The sequence below is a fragment of the Rhinolophus hipposideros genome (assembly GCF_964194185.1).
Source record: "Rhinolophus hipposideros genome assembly, chromosome: 15".
In the NCBI taxonomy this organism is placed as follows: domain Eukaryota; kingdom Metazoa; phylum Chordata; class Mammalia; order Chiroptera; family Rhinolophidae; genus Rhinolophus; species Rhinolophus hipposideros.
Genome location: NC_138061.1, coordinates 10,137,659 through 10,160,965, shown reverse-complemented (window position 1 = coordinate 10,160,965; position 23,307 = coordinate 10,137,659). Strand labels below are relative to the sequence as shown.

Genomic DNA, 23,307 nt, shown 5'->3' with positions numbered 1-23,307 from the left:
AACCTTCAAGTACAAAACCCAGATTTTCCAAATAACTGAAGTTTTTGTCACATGTCAAATTTCTAAAAATGTAAACTGTTGACAATATTAAATGGGTTTGCTATCATACAAACCAAATCGAACGATTAAATTAGAACCTAAGGGCAGGAGACTTGTTTCTTTCTGAATCAAACAATAAACAAAAGCTTGTATCAACAGCAAGTTTTACAGTTTTCCTTCACCTTCAGAGAAATATAGTAATGGTTGACTTATTTAGCCTAGAAAATATTTTCAAGAAATTTTCTATTAAAATATTTGAATGATAAATGATATTATAATGTTAGCTCAAGACAGAATGTGCCACTGTGTTAAAGAAACCTTAAGGCAAAACTGAAAAATTTATGAATAAACATTTCCCTGAAATCACAAATTCACCTCATAAACAGACTGTCGTGCTGCCTTGAGTCGCGTTACAAATGAATCTCTGTCTTCAAGCATTCGTGACATTCGATTCTTATGTTCAAGAGCCTTTTCACGTTCTAGCTGCATGGTAGTAATCTGCAAATACATAATACAGTCAAACTTCCTAAGCATTCATTATCTGATTACTAATTTACCCCAAATTCCTGACAGAATTCCTGGAAAACTCAAGCAACTCCTTTACCCCTTCGACCTTGCCACAAATGGAAGGGTGACTATCATTCATGCCAACAGGTTCCTAGGAAGGCAATCAAGGACAGAAGATGGAAAAGGAGTCCTGGGCCATCTGTAAAAAATGCTTTATTTAGGCCTATGGTACCACAAGCTTTTAAAAAGGAAAAACTATAATATATATGGTAAAACAATACCTCATGGTAATAAGCATTATGGTTGAATTATTAAAGGCAGTTCTTCCTTAAAAACAACTGGAGGTTAGGGCAGGAAGAATTACTAACTTAGGCAGGTTTTTTCCTTTTGTGCTTCAAGTGAAAAAATGAAAGGCTTCAGGGCAGAGATTGAAGCAAATCATCTCAAGTATTTTATTTGACCTGCAGCATTTTCCTAATTTCATACATTAAGAGAATTATCACAAAAATTCCAGACTCTAAAAATCCTAAAAGAACTAGCAGCACTAGGCCCAGGATGAAGCTACATTTTCCCCACTGATGTACACTATTCTCCTACCCTTTGTAACCAGAATGAGGTCACTTTTTATTACAAATTTTATTACAAATTTGGTCACCACACACATTTGCAAGCCTTACTTTTGTATCATTAATTACATATAATACAGACTAATGGAACTATAGAAAGAGCTGTGTAGTCACAACAGACAACATATTGTATGATTGTATCTATATGACATACTCAAAACACACAAAAAAGGTCAGTGGTTGTCTATAGTCAGGTGGTTGAAAAGAAACAGTAACTGCTAATGGGCACCAAACCTCTTATACTGAGAGCATAATTCTGTAAATATATTCAAAACAATCCATTATATACCTTAAATAAATGAATTACATGGCATGTGAATTATATCTCCATAAAGCTGTTTATAAAAACTGAACTTTTCTTGTATTTTACAAATTTCATTTTTAAATCTCTACTGTAAAAATTTGTATCTGTCAACTAATCTGTTACTATGTAGCCATTAAAGCACCATTTCCGGTGCTTTAAAGAATGCAAAATAAATCAATTTTAAAACCCTGGTCCCATTACTGGCAGAAGATTTCATTATAGCTTACGGTCTAAAACTATTACAACTGAATTAAAAACTTACTCTTTCTTCCTCTTGTTGCTCCCACAGATCCATGTCTTTAATTCTCTGTTCTTCATAAGCGCTCTTTATCAAAGGGATTTCTTCCAAACGTTTAGCTCTTTCAAAATAATCAATCTGAATAACATGAAAACAAATATAGTTCTAAATAAAATCTCTTTTAATTTGGCATGTCAAAAGTTTACCAGACCTTTCATTTACCTTCTTTTCTTGATTCTTCAGGCGTTCCTGCAGTTCCTTCTTTTCTTTCTCCAATTGTTCAACCTGTTTAGCCATGATGAAATCTGGATCCAATTCTTCAAGGTCCTTAAAAGTAATATAAATGCACAATCATTAATAAGAATATAAAAATAAAAGAAATGCAATAGAACACTGCTTCTAGACTCAAATCCTAAATTACTTTTTATAAAATGGGTAAATGTTTACACTGGGTAAATTTATGCAATGTAAAAATGTTTTACAATAGCAATATTTCCACTTGAATATAAGGAAAAAAAGTTAACATCTATTTCTCACTCTTCCAATATGCATATACCCAAACCCCATTTCATCAGTTGGTTAAAAACTGCACAGAGCCATCAGAAACAAATGCTTACTTCACAGATTTTAGTTAATGAATCTTGTGTTCCAAAATAACCAAATAACCCAAAATAAACCAATAAATGGTAAATAACTGTGCTTCTAAGAAATCTGGATAAAACTAAGTTTAATGAGTAAAGTGCTACATACTTCAATATCGATATCTTTGAATGCTTTGGCACCCAGTTCTGTTTTCTTGATCTGTTCCAAACGCTCACGAACAGTTTTCTTTTTGATTTGTTCATGTTCCTGTAAGATACGCTCCTTCTCTCTCTCCTTTGCCTCCTGTCGCAGCCTCTCTTCTTCAGCCTTCCGTACTTTCTGGAGTTCAGCTTCCCTCTGTTCCAATTCTTCTTTCTCACGCTGAATATTCAGACTCTCAAGCCGCTCTTTTCTTTCCTCAATTGTCTGCCGGCGAGCCAGGATACGCTGATGTTCTTTTCGTGAATTTTTAAGGTAAGCAGTAACAGCCAACTGATGCTGTTCTTCTTTCTCTTGCTTCAAAAACAAATACATCAAAAAAAATTACTAAATAATCTTGATGAATTACCCTTATATGTATCTGCAATTAATAACAGAAGAAGACATGATTCGAGCTCTAGTTCTCAGTGCCAAGTGCTATGGCTGTATTATATCTGCTATTCCTCCAGTCTAACAGCAATGACATAGCTGAAAAACGCTTATTCACTAGGTCAACTATCCTCTGTACTAAACCTATGTTAAAGTATTCAAGCTAAAGAGGAATACTAATAATACACAGACAAGGAAGGGAACTGAAGCAGGAAGGAAAAGCCCAATCACAGTACCCTCAATTTGGGGGGTCATTATATATGTGGTCTGTTGTATGCCCAGTACTCATATTGCCTGTGTAGTATACTATTTTACCCCATGGAAGACAGCTCAATAATCTGTATATCTAATAAAGACGTGATAAAATACCAAAACTACCAAATACAATTGAACAGGAAATAATATACTAAATCCCTTCTCTCAGACATCTCAAACCTTTTTAGTGAAAGACATGGCATAAGGGCCCCTCAAACATTCTGTAGTTTACTTCTCCCAAAGATGCATACCAGTATATGAGCGGGCTTAATAACTTCAAGAGCTTTTGCAAGTACTGAAGACATGGCTGTCAGTTGGTTTCTTATCTGTTCTGAAGGCATGCTTTGCAAATAAGGACCAAGTGGAGCATCTTCTCGAGTAGCGTAATTCAAATCAGATCCAAAACTAAGGGTCCGAGAAGTGTGGTCAATACGAACCTTTAAAAATTAAATTATCATCAACAGTTAAATCTGTATGCATATATGAAGTCTTCCTACAAATGAATGACTTGATAAAAAAATTTCAACTGATTTCAGAAAAAAATGGAAAGAATATTAAATACAAAAACTAGAAGATTCGGTGGGCCAGCCCGGTGGCTTAGGCGGTTGGAGCTCTGTGCTCCTAACGCCGAAGGCTGCCGGTTCGATTCACACATGGGCCAGCGGGCTCTCAACCACAAGGTTGCTGGTTCGACTCCACGACTCCCACAAAGGATGGTTGGCTCCGCACCCTGCAACTAAGATTGAACACGGCACTTTGAGCTGAGCTGCCGATGAGCTCCCAGATGGCTCAGTTGGTTGGAGCGTGTCCTCTCAACCACAAGGTTGCCAGTTCACTCCCACAAGGGATGGTGGGCTGCGCCCCCTGCAACTAATAACAACTGGACCTGGAGCTGAGCTGCGCCCTCCACAACTAAGATTGAAAGGACAACAACTTGACTTGGAAAAAGTCCTGGAAGTACACACTGTTCCCCAATAAAGTCCTATTCTCCTTCCCCAATTAAAACAATTAAAAGAAAAAAAAAAACCTAGACTCACTCAGGAAGCTTTAAAATGGTTCTACTGTACCAAAAGCTGAGACACAAGGACAGGTGTTGTTAGTCCTCCAAGGCCCTCCAGTTCAGTGTCCCCTACAGCACATACCTGCAAGTCGCAGTGCCGGGCTGCATCTACTATGGCACGTTCCAGTTGGAAAGCATCAACAAAAGGAACCAGAGAAGTCAAACGAGAAAACTCAATGCTCTGATAAATTTGTGCCACCTGCATAAAAAACACAAGGTTACTAATAATAGCTATCATTTATTCAGCATTTTCTCATGACAACCCTGGGAAGCAGAAATTATGCTCATTTGTCAGAGAAAAGAAATTGAAGCTCAGAGTATCTATTAACAGGACATTGCTGGAGCTGGCATTCCAATACAAGGCTCTCAACCCCAAAGCCTATGCTTTAAATCATGACATTATTATACCACTTCTCAAAAGCATAATCTTTTCAAATCCTACTTTCATAAAACAAAATCCCTAAGTGGTTATATATTTGTAGATAAAGGCCTGCTACTTACCTAATTCATCTGAATGTTTTTACAAAATCGTTTGTCTGAAGGAGACTGGCAGCATTACTATTTAGTGATACTGCTAATTAACCTTCAACTATTTGTATAGCACATAAGAAATAACACTGCTCACATGTACAAAAGAAAGCAGGTCCATGAAATGTGCCGAAATACTGAAGAGAACATAAGACCCCTGCTCAAACGAAACAAATGGATGACAAACAGGAATATTTAAACCACATTATAAATAGTAATAGTCAAATTTTAAAAATCATACTAAAATATATTAAAAGATTGATAATACCTAGTGTTACCATAACAAAAGAAAAGGCTTTCTCACTTACAACTGGTGGGAGGATCCATTATAATAGAATCTTTTCAGGAGCTAGTAAAGGTTTAAATGTGTAAACTCGGACTTATTCCAACTCTTACACTACAAAAAGTCACAGAAGTATGCAGATACGTTATGAAAGATGCTTACTGCAACATTTCTCTAGTAGCAAAATAAAAACCTAGAAATACAGATTTCCATCAATAAAGTCTGAATGAATAAACTATGGCACCCTTAGACAATGAAAAACCATGTAGGTATTAAATGGAATAAGGTAAACCCTTGCATTTGTACAAGGGAACATGTACAATGACAGTGTTCAACAAAAAAAGAGAGAAAAAAGCAGTTACAAATTATGCAAAATAGCTGTTTTTCAAAATCAAATAGATAAAATAGTAAGACTAATATGGGGCAGGGAGTAGAATTTGGGGAGGCTTTCACTTTCCCAGGGCATTCCTAAATCTTTCAGCTTTGCAATCAAAACAAGAGGAGAAATTCCAGTTCTTATGCAAAACATCCATTTTTAAATTTTTACCTGCTGCAGAAGACGGAGTATGGTGTTGTTTTGCAGCTGTGGGACATACTGTTGTAACTCTGGTTCCTTTTCAGGTTGATCCCTAACCCAATTCAGAACCTATAAAATCCATTTAAAAAAATTATACTTTCTATGTAACAGATATTAAAACACCTGCAAAACTTTTTCAATTTTCTTAACATACAGAAACACCACACAATACAAAGAACTACAAAATGTGACATGAAGTTATTGATATTTGTCTGAAGGTGACTGGCAGCAATGGCTAAATTAGTCATACTGCTAATTTACCTCCAAAGATTTGTTTAGCACATCAGAAATACCTTTTCTCTTGACATAAAGAAAAAAGACAATGAAATGTGCACTGAATTCAAACATATAGGACAATACTTCTCTCTTAATAGAAATACAACCTAAAACTGCAAAAAGGCAGGCTATATGGTGATAAAACCAAAACTCAAATACAAAGGCTTACCTTTGTGACTCTCTCACAGAGTTTCAGAGGATTAAATTCTACTTCCAGCCAGTTGTAAAGGTCTTTCACTTCTGGAACAACGTATTGTAGTACATTGAATCTGACCTAGAGTAAGCAAAACAAAAGGTTTAACAACTGCTGAAGAAAATTTTCCAACTGAGATGCTGAACCGAGTATAAATTAAAGAAAAATATAGAGGTGGAAGTCTGGAAAATAACTGAAAGCCTGTCTAGCCTCAATCTTGTTAAAAAGAGGAATCCAGGATGGCTACGTTGCGTCTCTTGCCCCAAATTATGAAGTTACCTACAGTGAAAAGCCCCACAGGAACTTAGAAAGGAAGTGAAATCTCTGAACACAAAATATTTATAAAGACAACTCATGTGGCCAAAATCATCTAATTCATTACCAACAAGTAAAATAACAGTGTACAAATAACTGAATCTCACAAAAAATATCACAGCGCCACTATTCATAATAGCCCCAAACTAGAAAAACTCAGGACAAAGTATACGTTCATAAACTACACAGAAATGGTCAAAGAAAAAACAGCTACACTGAACACATAAATAAATCTTACAAAATATAATGGTTAGAAAAAGATTTTCATAATGAATCCATTTATATGAAATTTACATTTTACGTAAAATACATAAACAGGCAAAATCTGTGGTGTTTAAATCAGGACAGTGGCTATGCTTGGGGGTGTGAAAAGTGGTGACTAGAAAGAATCTTAAGAATTCACCCAATTAGATTTATGATTTGTAATCTTTTTTTTAATGTTACAATTTAATAACATTTTGTTTATATTTAAATAGAATTCGACTTACTTTCACAATAAAGGTACCCCTTGCGTAATCTTTCTTACGAAGGAAACAAAAGAGTGGCATCATTTTATAAACCCACAAACTACCTGTAATCAAATCTGTGTTTTCACACAGAATATGCAGTGCATGGGACCTTTATCCTTCTCGTGTTGGGAACTGCTAACCCAAAGACAGTTCTGCAGGAACACAGTAACTGCAGGGACACAGTACGTACTGGAACGAGTATATACCCACATAAAGCAAGTCACGAGACTGACGCAAACATTGGCAGTCTCCTCCCCAAGAGGATACGACATCCAACACTTGAGCAGTCTAGTCTAAGTTTAACATCAATGCAAAACAGGTACATGACTAATCCTACAACATTTAAGTACCTCTCTTATAAGTGCCCTTATAGCTTTACTGGAATACAGTGGCAATCAAATAAAATTTCCCCAGCTCTGATTTCATTCCTATCAAATTATTCTAGATTCTCCCATTTAGCACCCCCTCCAAACAGGGAATGCACTAAGATAGGCTATCCTAACCTATTAAAGTATATTTCTCACTAAAATTAATAACTGGCTTTCTGATCTAACAATGAATCTTTTATGAGCTTAATTAGAGTCTGTTCACTAGATAATGGAATCATTCTCTCGGTGCTTCAGTTCAGTTACATGAGTTCAAATAAATAAATTCAGTTATATGAGCCCATAGCTCAGGTCTCAACCTTGAACGTATGGTGAACTCACCAAGATTTATAAACGTCTCTTGGCAGTCAGCTTATCTAGTCACCTGACACAAACCAGTATCCTTTTTATAAACATCTACACTTATCTATGGGCACAATAAGGACCCAAATCTGGATATCCTGGCTACTGGCTCAAGGCTCTCCAACACTGAATCAGCATCACAACAGACCAGCTTTAATTATCAAGGTGTAGTATGTACCCAAACAGGCTCAAGAGATACAGATTGTACTTCATTTGACACACTTCTTCAGTATTCAACAAAATGTTTAAATATACGTATTTGCTAGTAAGACCTCTTCCTAAAGACAAGGCTATTATTTTATTACATTTAATGCTAAATCAGTCCCATAAAAACTTGTCAAAACACAAAGCTGTTTTCTGTGGGCAATGGCAACACAATAAAACATGGAGGTATACAAAGATAGAGAAATACTCTTTTATAGATTAAGTCTACTTTGAGAAGTATGTTACGAGAGAAAGCTGTTGCTATTTAGAAAATTCATTACAGTAGGTCCCCCTCCATCTGCAGTTTTCCTTTCCGTGGGTTACCAACAGTCTGAAAATACGAAATGGAAAATTCCAGAAATAAACAATTTATAAGTTTTAAATAGTGCGCCATTCTGAGTAGCATGATGAAATCTCACAAAGTCCTGCTCTATCCTGCCCAGGACATGCATCACCCCTTTGTCCATCCAGCATATCTCCATCTAGGCTGTAAGATGGACAATATCACAGGGCTTGTGTTCAAGTAACCTTATTTTACTTAATAAGGGCCCCAAAGTGCAAGAGTAGTGATGCTGACAATTTGGATATGCCAAAGAGAAGCCATAAAGTGCTTCAAGTAAAAAGGTGAGTATAGCACAAGATATTTTGAGACCATATTCACGTAACTTTCATTACAGCGTATTGTTATAATTGTTCTATTTTATTATTGTTGTTGTTAATCTCTTGCTTTGTCAAATTTACAAATTAAAATTTATCATAGGTATGTATGTATAGGGAAAAACATTGTATACATAGGGTTCAGTACTTTCAGACATCCATTGTCTTGGAACACATCCCCCATGGATAAGGGAGGATCACTATATTTCTTACTGAAATTGATCAATTTTTGCCAAGAAAATAAGGCCATTTCTCAAGCACCTGTCCCTCTTTTTTCTCCTGTCCCAAAGTAATTTGCTGGAGGGCACAGTTACACTACTGTGAATTAAAATCTCTAAAATCTAAACTCCTCTGGAATACAAATTCCATTTAAATATCACTTGCCTGGCATGTAACAGGCACTCACAAAAATTTCTGCTGAATGAAAGATTCCATCAATGTAAAACATTCTATAGATACACATATCTCAGGTTCCATACTCTGAAATTTAGTATTTGCAGTGGGTGAAACCGAGAAGTCTGCATTTTAAAAAGTGCTTCACTGGCCGGCCCGGTGGCTCAGGTGGTTGGAGCACAGTGCTCCTAACACCGAGGTCGCCCGTTCAATCCCCACATGGGTCAGTGAGCTGCGCCCTCTACAGCTAAGATTGTGAACAACAACTCTCCCTGGAGCTCGGCTGCTGTGAGCAGCGGGTGGTTGGTGTGAGCTGCAGTGGGCTGCTGTGTGCTGCCAGGAGCGGCCGAGGCCAGCGTTGAGTGGCCGGCAGCCGGCGAGAGCTGCCGTTGATATTTCTTATGTTGGGCATCTGTGTCTGTGTGATTCTGTGCCTACTTCCCATCCTCATTAAGTATTTCATTGATCGAATGTTAGATTTGCGAGCTGACATCTATCAGCTTGAATTTAAGACAAAGCCTTGATTCCCTCTCCCCCCGTGCTTAATGGGACGGGTTAGCCAAAGACGGGTAAGTCTTAAGGAGCCTTTCAACACCTAAGACAGGGCTTGTATTGCACAATGCAGGCACCAAAGACGGGCAAGTTGATAAGGGAATCCTGGGACACCTAAGACAGGCACCGTCGCCTTGCTTTTCTGCTGTATGGATTTTTTGCTTCTATAAAATAAAAAAGGGGGAGATGTGGGGAGCCATGATTTCTTGTTGCTTTGGAGCCTTGTGGACTGGCTCAGTTTATGATTAACTTGTTTCGGCTCCTAAGGCATTGTCTCTGCCTGCACCTTGAGGGTGCTTACAAGTTGCTGAGATATGAGGTGGGAATGGCAGGTTTCTCGGATACAGATCACTGATGGCTATCAGGATAATTGGTAGAGTCTGTCATGGGATAATTACTTTGGGGAGTTTTGTAGTGACTTTGTAGTTTCTATATAGAAGTTAAAAATTTACTTTCTGTGAGGTAATACATACCCGTGATTGTTAAATTGCATGTACCCAAAGGGTATATAATGGTGAAGGTGAATAAACCAGGGGCTTCAGCATCACTGAAGACCGGCCGCATCATTATTTGTGTGAGTGTCTCTTTTTCATTCCCACTCCCCCATTTGGGTACTGTTCGGTTCGTGGCGGCTGGCTCGCCACACTTAGCGCCCGCGTTAGCTGCTGACCGACTAACTGGCGACTGCCTCAGTGGGGGGAGCGCAAGGCTCATAACACCAGCATGGGCCAGATATTATAAGCTATATCCTACACAACTAGACTGAGAAACAACGGCTTGAACTCGAGTGGGGGGTTGGGAGGGTGGAAGAAAGAGGGGGGAGTGCTTCACTCACATAGTTACACTGCACGGCACTGATGAAGAACCACTGCTTTAGTAACATAAAATGAAAGTTTAAAAGAAAACTAGTTGGAAATATTCTAGATGTCTAGAATCAGGCCTCGTCATACTTCACATTCTTTCTTAGCCTCATCCTATTTCCATCAACTGTCAGCTTGATTAGTTTTCCAACAGCCCTGAAATAAGCCATGAACCTCCTTGCCCATCATTATTCTTCTCTGAGTGGTCCACACTGTTCCTCAGAGCTAGTCCGGTCTCATCTACTACATCAAGTTTAACCCCAGCTCTCCTACTAGACACAAATCACCTCAACTGAACCGTGCTGGCTTAAAACAGAGGTTCTCAAACTGGTCCATGTATCAGAATCCCCTGGCAATGAATGAGAATTCCCAGTATTCAATCATGAATTATAAAATCTGACCGTCAAGTTTTCTGTTCAAAGCCATTAAAAATGCTCCCACTTATACCAACCATATCGTTGATGAGGCCAACTCGTGTTGGCGGGGCTTGAAGACCTAGCAGTGTTGCAAGACGTCGTTGTTTTTCCACTATAATGCCATCCATATCCAGAAGTCGAGCAATGTCAGTGCGCTCAGGGGTAATAGGGATGGAAAGAGTGGCCAAAAGGACTCTAGTAGACATTCTGGAGAACAAAATTACAATGTGTTAAATTTGTAAATGTTACTTGATAAAGCAGAAACACTTTACTCTTTAATCACTTGGGAGGAGAGATATGCCAGTGACAGAACACATACACCACCATGGTGAAAGATACCCATAAATATTATTCATCAAAGCAGAAGATTAAAAAAAGAAATGGACCGTGCTAAAATGAATACCTGGAGAATCAGAACTTTATCCACCCACTTACTACTGTCAATGTTTTCTAGCTATAGAAAAAGACTGGGTTCAATGGCAAGATAGACATATTTGTACACCCCCTACTTCCTTACAAAAAAAATTAAGGCACCTTTAAAAACTAAGAAAAAATGACAGTAAAAAAGGGGAAAAAATTACAAGGACCATGAGTGAACACAAGAGGGGGGAGCAATAGCTAAATTTTAACTTCCTTAAACATCAGGGGAAAGTCAGGTTCAATGCAGAGCACTGCTGGACACCAAGGAGTGTGGGCTCTGCAGCCGGAGAATCAAGAATTGTTAGGTCAATTGTTAAGTAATAGACCCTTTTTTAAATATTCACCTATGTGTACCCCAAATATTCTACATAGTTAATATTTTATAATAAGGAAAAAGTGACTTGATAGAAGTATTTAAGTGTCTAATTTGCTCTAAGAATAGATTCTGAACACCTGCATGTGGATAGACGCTTGTATCTTAACATTCCATTTTCTCAATTGGGCTTTTGGTAGAGTTGGTTACCGGACAAAAGACAGCTACTGAAGACCAAGAATGCTGCCCGAGAACAACATGTGGAGACATTTTTGGTAGTCACAAACTGGAGGGACTGCTGCTGAAATCCAGTGGGTAAACTGCTTAATATCTGAAATGTAGACCCCCAGACAACAAAGAACTATCCAACACCAAATGTCAGTAACGCAGAGGTTGAGAAACCCTAATCTAGAATATACTACCATGCATGCCATGTAGAAGATATGTTTCATAATTTCAATTCTATCCGATTATAACATTCTTACCTTTGCATCTCTTCTTGTGTAAGATTCTTTCTCATCTCCCTAGATAGATGGTAAAGACGATGGAGTGTAGATGCATGAAAAAGAGCATTTCCAGATTTCCAAAACACAGTTGAGACTTTGTTATAGTAATTGGCCATCAACTGAGGTTTAGGCGGTTTTTTAGACAAGGAGAATAGCCCATGAATATCTTCCACAGCTTTGAATGCTTCCTAAAATTAGTAGTGTAAATTAGTCACTGCATTCTAAACAAAAGAAAAAATCTAATTCAAATCTCTTTATGAAACCTAAAGTACAAAACACGTAATAAAACTGGCAAATAAAACATCCTCACATGCGGTTCTTTTTATTCATCTATCACTTAATATCTGATATATTTCTGAAAACTGCTATAATTACAAAAACACTAAATCCTTAAATTTCTTAGACAGCAGACTTTTTAATGTACATACTGTCATACTAATTGAAGGAATATAGAAAAAATTAGCAAGGACATAAAATACAATATAGAGGCTATTTCCGAGTTATAATGGGTGAATATTTGCTTCTTTTTACTTATTCATTTGTTCTATAATGAGCATGTTTATTTGCCTTCTATAGAACTTTTTTTCCTCTTTAGTTCATTGGGTAGTTATTTTAAGTATATCCCTACAGAAAAGGAAGGTAGAAGGAGAATGTGGGGAATCAAGTCACATTTTCACCTGGCTGAAAAACTACCAATTTTTAGTTTCTTCCTCTGCAATTTCAGTTAGATTTTTCGGGGGGTCAAATATATAAAAGACTCAAGTTATGACTACAAAAGCATGTGGGGAGGGGGTTGGGGAGCTGGGTGAAAAAGGCAAAGGGATTAAGAACTACAGATTGGTAGTGTCAAAATTGTCATGGGGACACTAATTACATCAGAGAATATAGCCAGTAATATCACAACAACTATGTATACTGCTAGGTAAGTACTAGATCAATCAGGGTGATCAGTGCATAAATTATATAAAATAATACTGAATGCCAACTACAACTGAAAAAATTTTTTTTTAAATCATGTGAAAATATCTTTGCAGAATTCTTAAAGTAAAAAGGCCAAGTAGAGGGCCAGATTCCCAATACCACTGAGATCTCCAATGTAGGATTATCCACCATGTACGCTTACTAAGCTGAAGCAACGCCTCCAAGTAACCTAGGCGACCACCTAATGCAGCACTTCTCCAATATCTGCAGTAAAGGACAAGTTTATTTTTTTAATTTCCAACCTGTCACCAATAATTTTATAAAATACAATAAAATTACTACAAAAATAAAATGGAAAGGCAAACTGGTTTTTTAAAGAGTAAACAGACACAAAATTACCACAGAATTGCTATAAAAGAAAACTTTGTAAATGTATATTCTCCTCTATACTCATTTCATTATGGACCAGTAAAGAGTTCACAGACTGACACCAGGCACTGAACCACACTGGGAGCAGCACCAAGGATGAGCTGTTTTCTATGGATGGAAAGAAACTCGGTCCAAAGAGATTACATGACTTGGCCCAGATTTCCTAGCAGTCAACTAAAACCAAAATATTCTGAGATCCCCTGTCCAGAACTCTCCCTATTCCATCAGACAATCTTAAATTCCTCACCGAGCTATTGAAATTAACCACACTATCAAGATGGAAAAAAAGTGATGGGAGTGATTACGACTTCAAAGAAACGCTGGTAGTTCACACCATACCTGCCACAATTCCATGCTGATCGCACTGTCCAACTGAACAAGCCTGGTTTCCAAATGCATGGACTGGCTCTCTGGATTATTGAGATTGATTGCTGTACTTTGGTTATGGTGGCGTTGAATCTGAGACAAGTGCATTCGCAAATTGTCACACAGCTTACGGAATTCGGCCTTACGGGTGTATTGGAGGCAGAATTTGAAAGCTATAAGCATAAATTTAAAACATATTAGGTACTTTCCACAGTCAACTTAAGTCTTAGGATAGATTTTATCTTGTATATTAAGATCAGTTATTTTAATAAAATTTACCAAACTCATCAACAGTCTTTAGAAGTGATCAGAGTCCTAACTCACTCCATGTGCCCTGAACACCTCCTGGACAGTCTTCAGTTCTGTCCTAGGACTACAATATGGTTCTGAGAGTTTACAAAAGGGAAATTATTCGAACTTAGATCTAGGAGGGACTCACCTTTCAAACACTTATCACCTCAAATCTTAGAGCAAAAAAAAAATTCTAGTCTGAAACACAGATAGATGACCCTTGAACACAGGTTTGAACTGCACAGGTCCACTTATATGCATATTTTTTTCAATAAATACTGTAATTTTCTTAGTAACATTTTTTCTCTAGTAAGAATACAGTATGTAATGCATATACAAAATGTGTTAATTGACTGTATGCTATAGGTAAGGCATCCAGTCAACAGTAGGCTATTAGTACTTACATTTTTGGGGAATCAGAAGTTCTAACAAGGATTATTAACTGTGAGCAGATCGGTGCCCCTAACTCCCACATTGTTCAAGGGTCAACTGTATAATGAACTGTTATCTAACTTATATAGAAAGTAACAAGTTTTTGCACTAATTAAAGCTGCATAGTACAAATAGGGAGCTTACATAGTACAAATAGGAAACCTGATTTCAACTGTGTACATAGATGTGCACATGAACTACTTGGTCCATCGTTAAAATATTAATATTTTAACCATTTATTAATAAATGGACATTAAAAGTATCAATTTAAATAGTAATTTTCTACTGTCATATATGCAATATTAGAACAACTTGGCGGGGAATTCTTCTGCCCTTCTTTAAAAAAAACAGTATTCCTGGGGCTGGCCCAGTGGCTCGCCCAGTGGCTCAGGAGGTTAGAGCTCCGTGCTCCTAACTCTGAAGGCTGCCAGTTCGATTCCCACATTGGCCAGTGGGCTCTCAACCACAAGGTTGCCGGTTCGACTCCCGCAAGGGATGGTGGGCTGTGCCCCCTGCAACTAGCAACAGCAACTGGACCTGGAGCTGAGCTGCACCCTCCACAACTAAGACTGAAACGACAACAACTTGAAGCTGAACAGCACTCTCCACAGCTAAGATTGAAAGGACAACTTGACTTAGAAAAAAAAAAAGTCCTGGAAGTACACACTGTTCCCCAATAAAGTCCTGTTCTCCTTCCCCAATAAAATCTTAAGAAAAAAAAACAAAAAACAACAGTATTCCTACTTTGATAGGCCTAAAAAATGGGATGACATTTAATTTCAAGTTAATATTTTCAAGTCATCAAAAAGCCCAAGTTTACTTGGGTTAAGTGAAAACTCGTATATGATAGCAATATGAGCAAAATGGAATGGATTCTTACACTCCTAGTAAAATATTCATAATCACAAAGTCACTTAAAACTTAACAAATGCCAATCAGCCCCATAGTAAAAAGAATAGAAACACAAGCTCTTGCTAAGGCCAAAATACGAAAAAGCCAAGAACCACTCTCAAGTCACATATATCCCAGTCACACATAGTTCAAAGGCTGCACTAACAGCAAGTGACACAAGGAAGAGACAAGATTAGGAAAACATTACAGTTCTTCAGATTAAAAGTACATGCAATATAACAATTGGATACTTTTAATGATGAATCAGAGTCATCACAATGGCTTAGTTCTATATTTAGTAATACTGTTTCTGAAAATATGTATTTTTCATGGAATTGTCAAGTCGAGAGCTATAAAAGACCTAGAAACCCAGTGCACAATTAAGTAGCTTGCCCAAGAATCTGCAGTAGTAGAGTCAAAAGTAGAACTCAAGTTTATCAGAAAGCAATCAAAAAGTTTATTTTTTCAATCACCTGGAAAATTCCAAAATGACTTTAAAAGATCTTTCAGACATCAATGGAACATACATTTCACATAGAATTACCTTGACTAGTAAAACAAATATCTTAGTCACTTATTTAATATTCAAACGAATGTCAATCATCTTTCAATAAGGATAAAACCTGTATGAAATAGGTACTATGGAGAAAAGGAGGTTAAGATTAATAGTTCATCTTTTGCAAAAGCTATTCTTAAGTCAACTTTTCAAATCAGTTGTTTTACCTTGTTGGGCAATATCATGGTAGAGACGCTCTACTCTAGAATTGTTTCGAAGAAGGTCCAAACACTGTCTGTATGATTCCCACAGGAATTTAACCCATGGAGTTAAAAGCAATCTGTCAGTACGATCCTGAGTGTCTTCACCACTTACAGCACTTAGGAGAACACTACAAAAACATTAAAAATGGTGAAAACACTTTTTGACATTGTGTCCTATTTTGCCATATGACTAAAAACCCAAAACCAACATGATCATTACAAAATAGTACAAATTATTCCTACAACTTTGGACATACGGTAAAGCTGTCACTTAGTGTCCACGTATTTGAATTCCCAATCGGTATTACAACCATTTAAATTAGTATACACCCACCTATCAGAAGGTTGTAATATTCCACTTTTATGAATAGTACATGATTTTTTGGTTACTAATACATTTAAAATTTCAAAGGCAAGCAGTCTTTCTAATAAACATCTACTTCAAATAAGGATGATGGAGACACATGTAAAGAAAAACACCGAGAAAAATTTATTACCAGTTTAATCCACATACCTCTCTGGAGTCTGAATATTATCCAGATCTTCTATATCTAAGACCATCTGCTGGGATTCCTCTTTAGCAGCTTCAGTTTTTTCCTCTGCCAATTTCAAATATGCCCTAACAACATCCTCTAGAGATTTGATGTTCACCTAACCAAATAAAAGAATTTAAAACACTTTTCCCAACAAACCATAAAATATTTTAAAAGCAAATTTTATGACAGAACATGTATTAACTTTGAAAGGTAAACTCCTCTGAAAATGACTAAAAGCACTCTCACAAATATAAAACCCAGCTGTGTTCATACCTGTTGACAGATGTTCTTATACTGGTATAATCCTTCTTTAGCCAAATGGCTCTTGCGAAGATCCACACAAAGTTCCAAGTATTTCAACATGATTGGCTCGTGTATTTTTTGCCATGTTCTATGTTTCTTACTTTTCATAACATCATAGAGAACGTCCAAAGCAGGTTGCTTTTTGCCAACCTCAAGAAATTCTGGAAAAGTAATTCAGGAGAATTAAAAGCGGTTATATATACTATACAAAATCTCAATCTTGCTTTCTAAATTGATTGTTTTAATTTCTGAACTCATTACCATCTCTTTTTAGGTCACTTATTTTTGACTTCTAAAACTATGCCAAAATTATCCAAGGTAGAACAATGAAAACTTGGTACTATCTCAAAATATGATCTACAGGTAAAGCCATGTTTCACTCACTTTTACTGTACCAAACGTATCTTCCTAAGTGATTTTAAAGTTCCAGAAACAAGTCATGAGGGAAAAAAATCTTCTCCCACACAGAAAAGTATGACTTTAGTCACAGTGATCTGACTGATGAAATTTTTGCTAGCTCATGTTAAGACTTGAGGCAGAAAAACACATTAGACTGATATTGTTCCTTCAAGACCAACTATGTACGTAAGTCTACTTCTGGGCTCTCTATTCTGCCCATTCTCTATTGATCTATGTACCTAGTCTTTTGCCAATACCTCTCTGTCTTGATTCCTCTAAAGGAATGTATGGTAGTCTTGAAACCAGACAGTGTGAGTGCTCCATTGTTCTTCAGTATTATGTTGCCTATACTAGGTCTTCTGCCTTTCCACATAAACTTTAGAATTAGTTCGTAGATAGCTACAAAATAACTCACTGGGATTTTCAATTGGGATTTTATTGACTCTATACATCCAGTTTGGAAAAACCGACAACTTAACAAAATTTAGTGTTCCAATCCACGAGCACAGAATGTCTTTCCACTTCTTTATCCTAGTCTGAACATGAGAAAAATATTAAGACAAATCTCAATTGAGGGATATTCTATAAAATATCAGACCAGTATTCCTCAAAACCATCAAGGTTATCAACAAGGAAAGTCTAAGAAACTGTCACAACCCAGGAGCCTTTAGGAGACAGGACAACCAAATGTAATATGATATCCTGGATGGGATCCTGAAATACCATAGGGAAAGCTGAGGAAATCTGAATGAAGTATGGCCTTTGGTTAATAATAATGTATCAATAGTTGTTGTTAGCTGTGACAAACATACCATCATACTGATGTTAAGATATTAAAAGGGGAAACCGCATGTGGTATATCTGAGAGCTCTCTGGACTATGTTTGCTATCATTCTGTAAATCTCAAACTTCTAAAATTAAGCTTCTTTAAAAAAAAAACATTTTAGAATGTACAGCAAAGAAATTATTCTCTTTTGAATTTACTACTACTTAAACCTAAAGGCATTCTGTACGTGGCAGTATTTTGAAATCCAGTCAAAAGCAAAGGCTCCTCTATCAAATTATTTCCGATTGAAGTTAAAATTTATCTTACTTTTTCTCACTTTTTACTTTCTTTTGCAGCAACACTCAACAGACTGGGGGAGAGGGGGAGTATATTTCTCGTAAGTCATCTAGTTAAAATTCAGTAATTGTCAGACTTCACACACAAAAAAACTTTCCATGAACATTTGAAAAATAATTTGGGGAGAAAACACTAGTTTACACTATAAAAAATGCCTTAAAGTACTATATCTCCATTTTTTTTAAATCATTATTTTCCTCCTAAAAATAATTTGACAAAGAATTATTTTTCTTTAAGAGTTAACCTAACCTAACAATGTATCTACCAGGTTTCCCCCAAAATAAGACTTAGCTAGACAATCAGCTCTCATGTATCTTTTGAAGCAAAAATTAATATAAGATCTGGTCTTATTTTACTATATAAGACCGGATCTTTTATCTGGTCTTATTTTACTATAAGACCGGTCTTATATTAATTTTTGCTCCAAAAGACGCATTAGAGCTGGTTGTCCCGCTAGGTCTTATTTTCAGGGAAACACGGTAGCATTATCCACCATGCAACTCTGTGCTATGCAATAGGCAAAAAGGTCCTTGTTTGGCAGTTTTATTAGATCTACAGATTTAGTAATTCTCTACTATTTCTTCTTCCACTATCACATCTTTCAGGAATGTCGCCTGTGAACATTCCTTCCTCTAGGAAAACTACAAACAATATTCCAACTCGCTAGTATATTAAAAAGCTTTAACAGGATAAATCACACAACATACTGAAATAACTATCTTTACACAATATCCTACCTCACCCATATTATCAAATCATATTCCTCACACATGCAAATAAATGCAAACCCTTCTTCAATACTTCAAGCTAATAAACTCAATATTGATGTTGCCATTATGCAAGTCCATTTTCAGTTGCCAATTTTATTACTCCCCCCACAAAAAAATCCTACAAAATGAAACAAAGATATAATACAACTAGATACTTTGTTGGAATAAGCCTTTCCTGTTTTAAGGGGAGGACCTACCTATCTTGTTCCTGGAGCATCCATACAAGGTTATTTTCTAAAATCCTAAAGAATTGTATGTAGGTGCTTTGCAAAACTATTTAACAAAAACAGTCTCTATCAGCCAAAAATTTGGGAGCAAATGTTTTCATCCTTTACATTAAGATTAAATTTATCCTTTACATCAAGAACATCACAGCAGCAGCACCCAAATGACCTGTTATTGCCAATTTTAAATTGAAAATTTAAATCTTATACTACTGTATACAAGTATTATCAATATGCTTTTAACATGGAATAGGCACAAAGAGAGTTAAAGTTGAGAGCTGGCCCCAGTATGGTGTGATGACAAAATACTGAACCGTCTAAAAATAATTCACTTTCCTAATCTCTTATTTTTAAATGGGAGTATGGTTTCTTAATGTCATTCTAAAATATAAAGTCTTGTTTAGGGATAGAATTGAAAGTATTTTTCACACCCTAAACAGCCAATAAAAACTTATGATTCCAAATCCTGTACTTTTAACTCTGCAATAGGTTCAAACAAGCCAAAGCAAGTGCTTTAAAAAATAATTTTTAATAGGACAGACCACACACACACACACACACACACACACACACACACCAAGAACATAAGAAAACATGGGTACAAGGCAAGGATGTTTTTTAAAAAACTGGAATAGGAACAGATTTATCATGATAATCCATGATGGTGAGTTCCTGTCTTTACTGTAACATATAAAAGGAGGATTTAATTCCTCTGAATTATCTAATTTGGGGGGAAAATTTGAAGCAGGAAATGTTCATTTCCGCTTGATGTTCTTGAAATCAAAATCAAAATCTGGAATTACAAACTATATTAGGAGCGTGGGCGTTCGAATTTACCTTTCAGGCACAATGGCTGAAACTATCTATAAAGAAAGTTTAGCTGAGCCCTTCAATTTTACCAGCTTATTTGCGCAACACATCAAGTAGATAAGCTATAATGTTGAACAACTTGTAGGTTCAAAGACAACTTGATTTTTAAGTCATTGTTCGTAAAGTGTAAGTTAAAATGCTGTTACAGGGTCAGGAGCAACTAATTTGGCACTACTAACAAATCTGGAAAAGGGCTTTTTCAAGTCCTTCCAGGTATCAATTGTTTTTTGCCTGTAACTGCTGGGCCAAGTTCTCATCTTCCTGAATGATTACTGTAATGGTTCCCAAAAATATTGTGCTGATATACAGACTCAGGGTAAATTTATTCACATTTTATTAATATAACACAATGAATGAGGTCTAAATGTGTTTGAGGTTACAAGTGTTATAAAGCATTTAGATAAAATGAGTATTTCCATGAATGAAATGAGCTTTTATCATTCATTCTATTTAGTCCTGTAAGGAGTGCCATGCACATTCTGCTCACCTTGACGCTTTTATGAAGAAAACTCTTACTCACAAGATCAAAGGTACAGAAATTACTACATGAATGGTAAACTGTTTCATCTCGACCACAGAAACACCCATCCTACAGCTTAAAAAGGGCTTCAGCAAGGAGTTAAGACATCCTTCTCTGAAAACTACACTAACAAAATTCAAGCCCCTCTCCAGCAGCATCCCCTTATCTTGCCTTTAATTGCAGATGCTTTTCCCAACTTGCCCTTCACAAAGCAATTTCAACTTTGAAAACATACGTTTTCACATAAAATGTTATACATACGTCCCTTCTAATTTTAAAAATGTTGCCGAAATATTAAGTTCATATGAAGATTCAAAAGGGAAGAGTAATGAAGGAAGGAAGACCTAAACACATCAAATGTGTAATATTTAGGCCAAGTTTACAAAACGTCAGCTTATTAGAATGAGAAAAAAATGTCTGCTGGTAAAGCATCCAAATGACTGTAAACGGATATACAACAGCAAACAGTAGTGATTTTACCCAAGTCATTTAATATAATTTTAAATCTTGAAACTTAAAAAAATTCCTAACTTTGCTAGTTAATCTGTAGTGATAAACTTGCATTTCAATCTATTTTCTGTAAAGTAACTTTTCGAAACTTCTCTCCTGTTCTAACCATTTAGACGGCTGATGAGAACAAGCAGTGATCAAATCGTAAGTTGTAGTTCAACCACTTTTCTAAAACGCTTACCCTATTTCCGCAGAACGTGGAATTGCCCGATTCCACGGAGCTCCCCTCCCCAAATTGTTACTTGTAGATCAGACCATAAGCTTGTGACAAATACATCCGGCCCTGGCAGATTACCAGTAGTTTCAATGCTATGCAAGGACTGACAACGACCTTTTAGCACGAGGAAATTTCAAACAAACTAACAGAACAGGCTCCACACACACAATACTGTAGCACAAAACTTGTTTGGGTGGAAGGGGAGGTTGAAAATGAGAGCTAGGAACGCCGGAACACAAACTGTTACACTAAAAAAAGGATTTTTTTTTTCTTAACTGAAACAAAAAAGTTGTGAAGAGACCAGAAACAAGCACAATATATTTGCACCCCATAATCCCCCCGTAACAAACGCCTACTGAGCAGGCGGACACTCGCCCAGGTTTTCCCGGCAGGGCCCGGGCCGTAAGGACACACGGAAGGAGACATCGCAGGCGACACGCGGCCGCGGGAAACGAGCCGTGTGGAAGCCCAGGGGCCCGGGTTTTAGGCTCCTGGCGCAACCACAGCTCCCGGAGTGACCTTGGGCAAACCGTGCTCTAGGCGCGCTCCATCATCCTAAAGACAGAACTGGAAGCCTCTGTCCTAGAGGGTTAGCTCTGTTCCAACTTCCTGTGATTCTGAACAGGTTTCGGGGCCGCCGACCATCAACGCCGGGAAAAAACAGGAAAGTTAAGCGGGTCAGGGTTCCCGAAGCAGAGCTACAGCGGCTGGAGACCGGTACGTGGACCCCGACCCAGAAAATCACGGCTCTGGCTTCGGGGGGCGGGGGGTCAGCGAGGGGGCCGCGGACGGGGCCGCCCTTCCCCGGGCTCGGGCGGGAGGTGGAGCCGAGGTTCTCGCGTGCATTGTCCCCGGGAGGGAGCCATGTTTCTTCCTCCCCGGCACTCCCAGATGGCGGCCGGGGGCGCGGGGCCTAAGCAGACGGAAGGACCCACGGCCTGCGGAGCAAAGCGGTGGACGGCCGGGCGGAGGAGCTCCGCTCCGGGTAGGCCTGTCTCCCGGGCCGCGGCCCCCGAGACGCACCGAGAGGCGGCGGAAGGAAGCGCCCCCGGGGCACCCGTTCCCGACTCCGCGCCTCCCAGCCCCGGGTCGGTCGGAGCGAGAGAGGGAACCGTGCCCGACTACGGGCTGGGGCGGCGGTGGGCAGCCGTGTCGGCCTCCTCTCCGGCCGCAGCTGGGCGGAGAAGCAGCAAGACGCAGGCCCGGGCCCCTCGAACTCCGAGGCCTCGGGCCGCCCCAGCCGGGTGCTCCCCGAGCCCCTCCTCACCGTTGGCGCGTTTGAGGGCATTTTCCGGCCTCTGGAAATAGGCCGGCATCTTGGCGGCAGGCTCAGTTCACCCGGCGTCAGCGAACTCCTTAGTGGCCTGGGCCGGAGAGGAGACGAAGGGGAACCAGCGCGAGGTTCCACGCGCCTCCACAGCAGTCGCCCGCGCCCAGCCGGCCAGAGACGGAAAGGAGGGAACCACGTGATCCCCGCGCGGCGGCGGCGCTGCCGCCACCCAGGCCCCGGATGTAGGGACGGGCCTCCGCGTGCGCACCGCCCCCCTCACGCGCGCAGGCGCGCTGGCAGCGCGCGCCCGCCGGCTGACGTGGCGGCGGCGGTGTCATCCGGGGGCCTCGGTGTCCCCTTAGGACTCCGAGGGGAAACGTTAGGTAGGCGACTCTTAGCCCTCTCACTCCTCGAGCGAGGATGGGGATGGGAAAGGCGAGATTTGGGTCAGAGTTTCCGTCCGGCTGGAAGGCAGGCCTCTGCACAGATGCATGTTTGCCAGGATTTGTGCGGAGTCATGCGCAGTGGCAGTCCGGTCCCACCCGCC

The 23,307-nt window shown here is 38.6% G+C and overlaps 1 protein-coding gene across 1 annotated transcript in view; it reads right to left on the bottom strand.

Annotated features, from left to right (window-relative positions):
- The window catches only part of EIF3A (eukaryotic translation initiation factor 3 subunit A), a 41,761-nt gene extending 18,709 nt beyond the window's left edge, over nt 1-23,052 (bottom strand). Inside the window, exons 1-15 of the mRNA XM_081074792.1 lie at nt 22,758-23,052; nt 16,828-17,018; nt 16,533-16,669; nt 15,983-16,146; nt 13,619-13,818; nt 11,909-12,117; nt 10,726-10,897; nt 6,033-6,137; nt 5,558-5,656; nt 4,282-4,398; nt 3,391-3,576; nt 2,465-2,812; nt 1,937-2,041; nt 1,739-1,852; nt 415-537 (exon numbers count right to left, since the gene is read on the bottom strand). Coding sequence (XP_080930918.1) covers nt 415-537; nt 1,739-1,852; nt 1,937-2,041; nt 2,465-2,812; nt 3,391-3,576; nt 4,282-4,398; nt 5,558-5,656; nt 6,033-6,137; nt 10,726-10,897; nt 11,909-12,117; nt 13,619-13,818; nt 15,983-16,146; nt 16,533-16,669; nt 16,828-17,018; nt 22,758-22,806 — 2,319 coding nt within the window. The 5' untranslated portion in view covers nt 22,807-23,052. The remainder of the gene's footprint in view (nt 1-414; nt 538-1,738; nt 1,853-1,936; nt 2,042-2,464; nt 2,813-3,390; nt 3,577-4,281; nt 4,399-5,557; nt 5,657-6,032; nt 6,138-10,725; nt 10,898-11,908; nt 12,118-13,618; nt 13,819-15,982; nt 16,147-16,532; nt 16,670-16,827; nt 17,019-22,757) is intronic.
- Between the last annotated feature and the right edge of the window lie 255 nt (nt 23,053-23,307).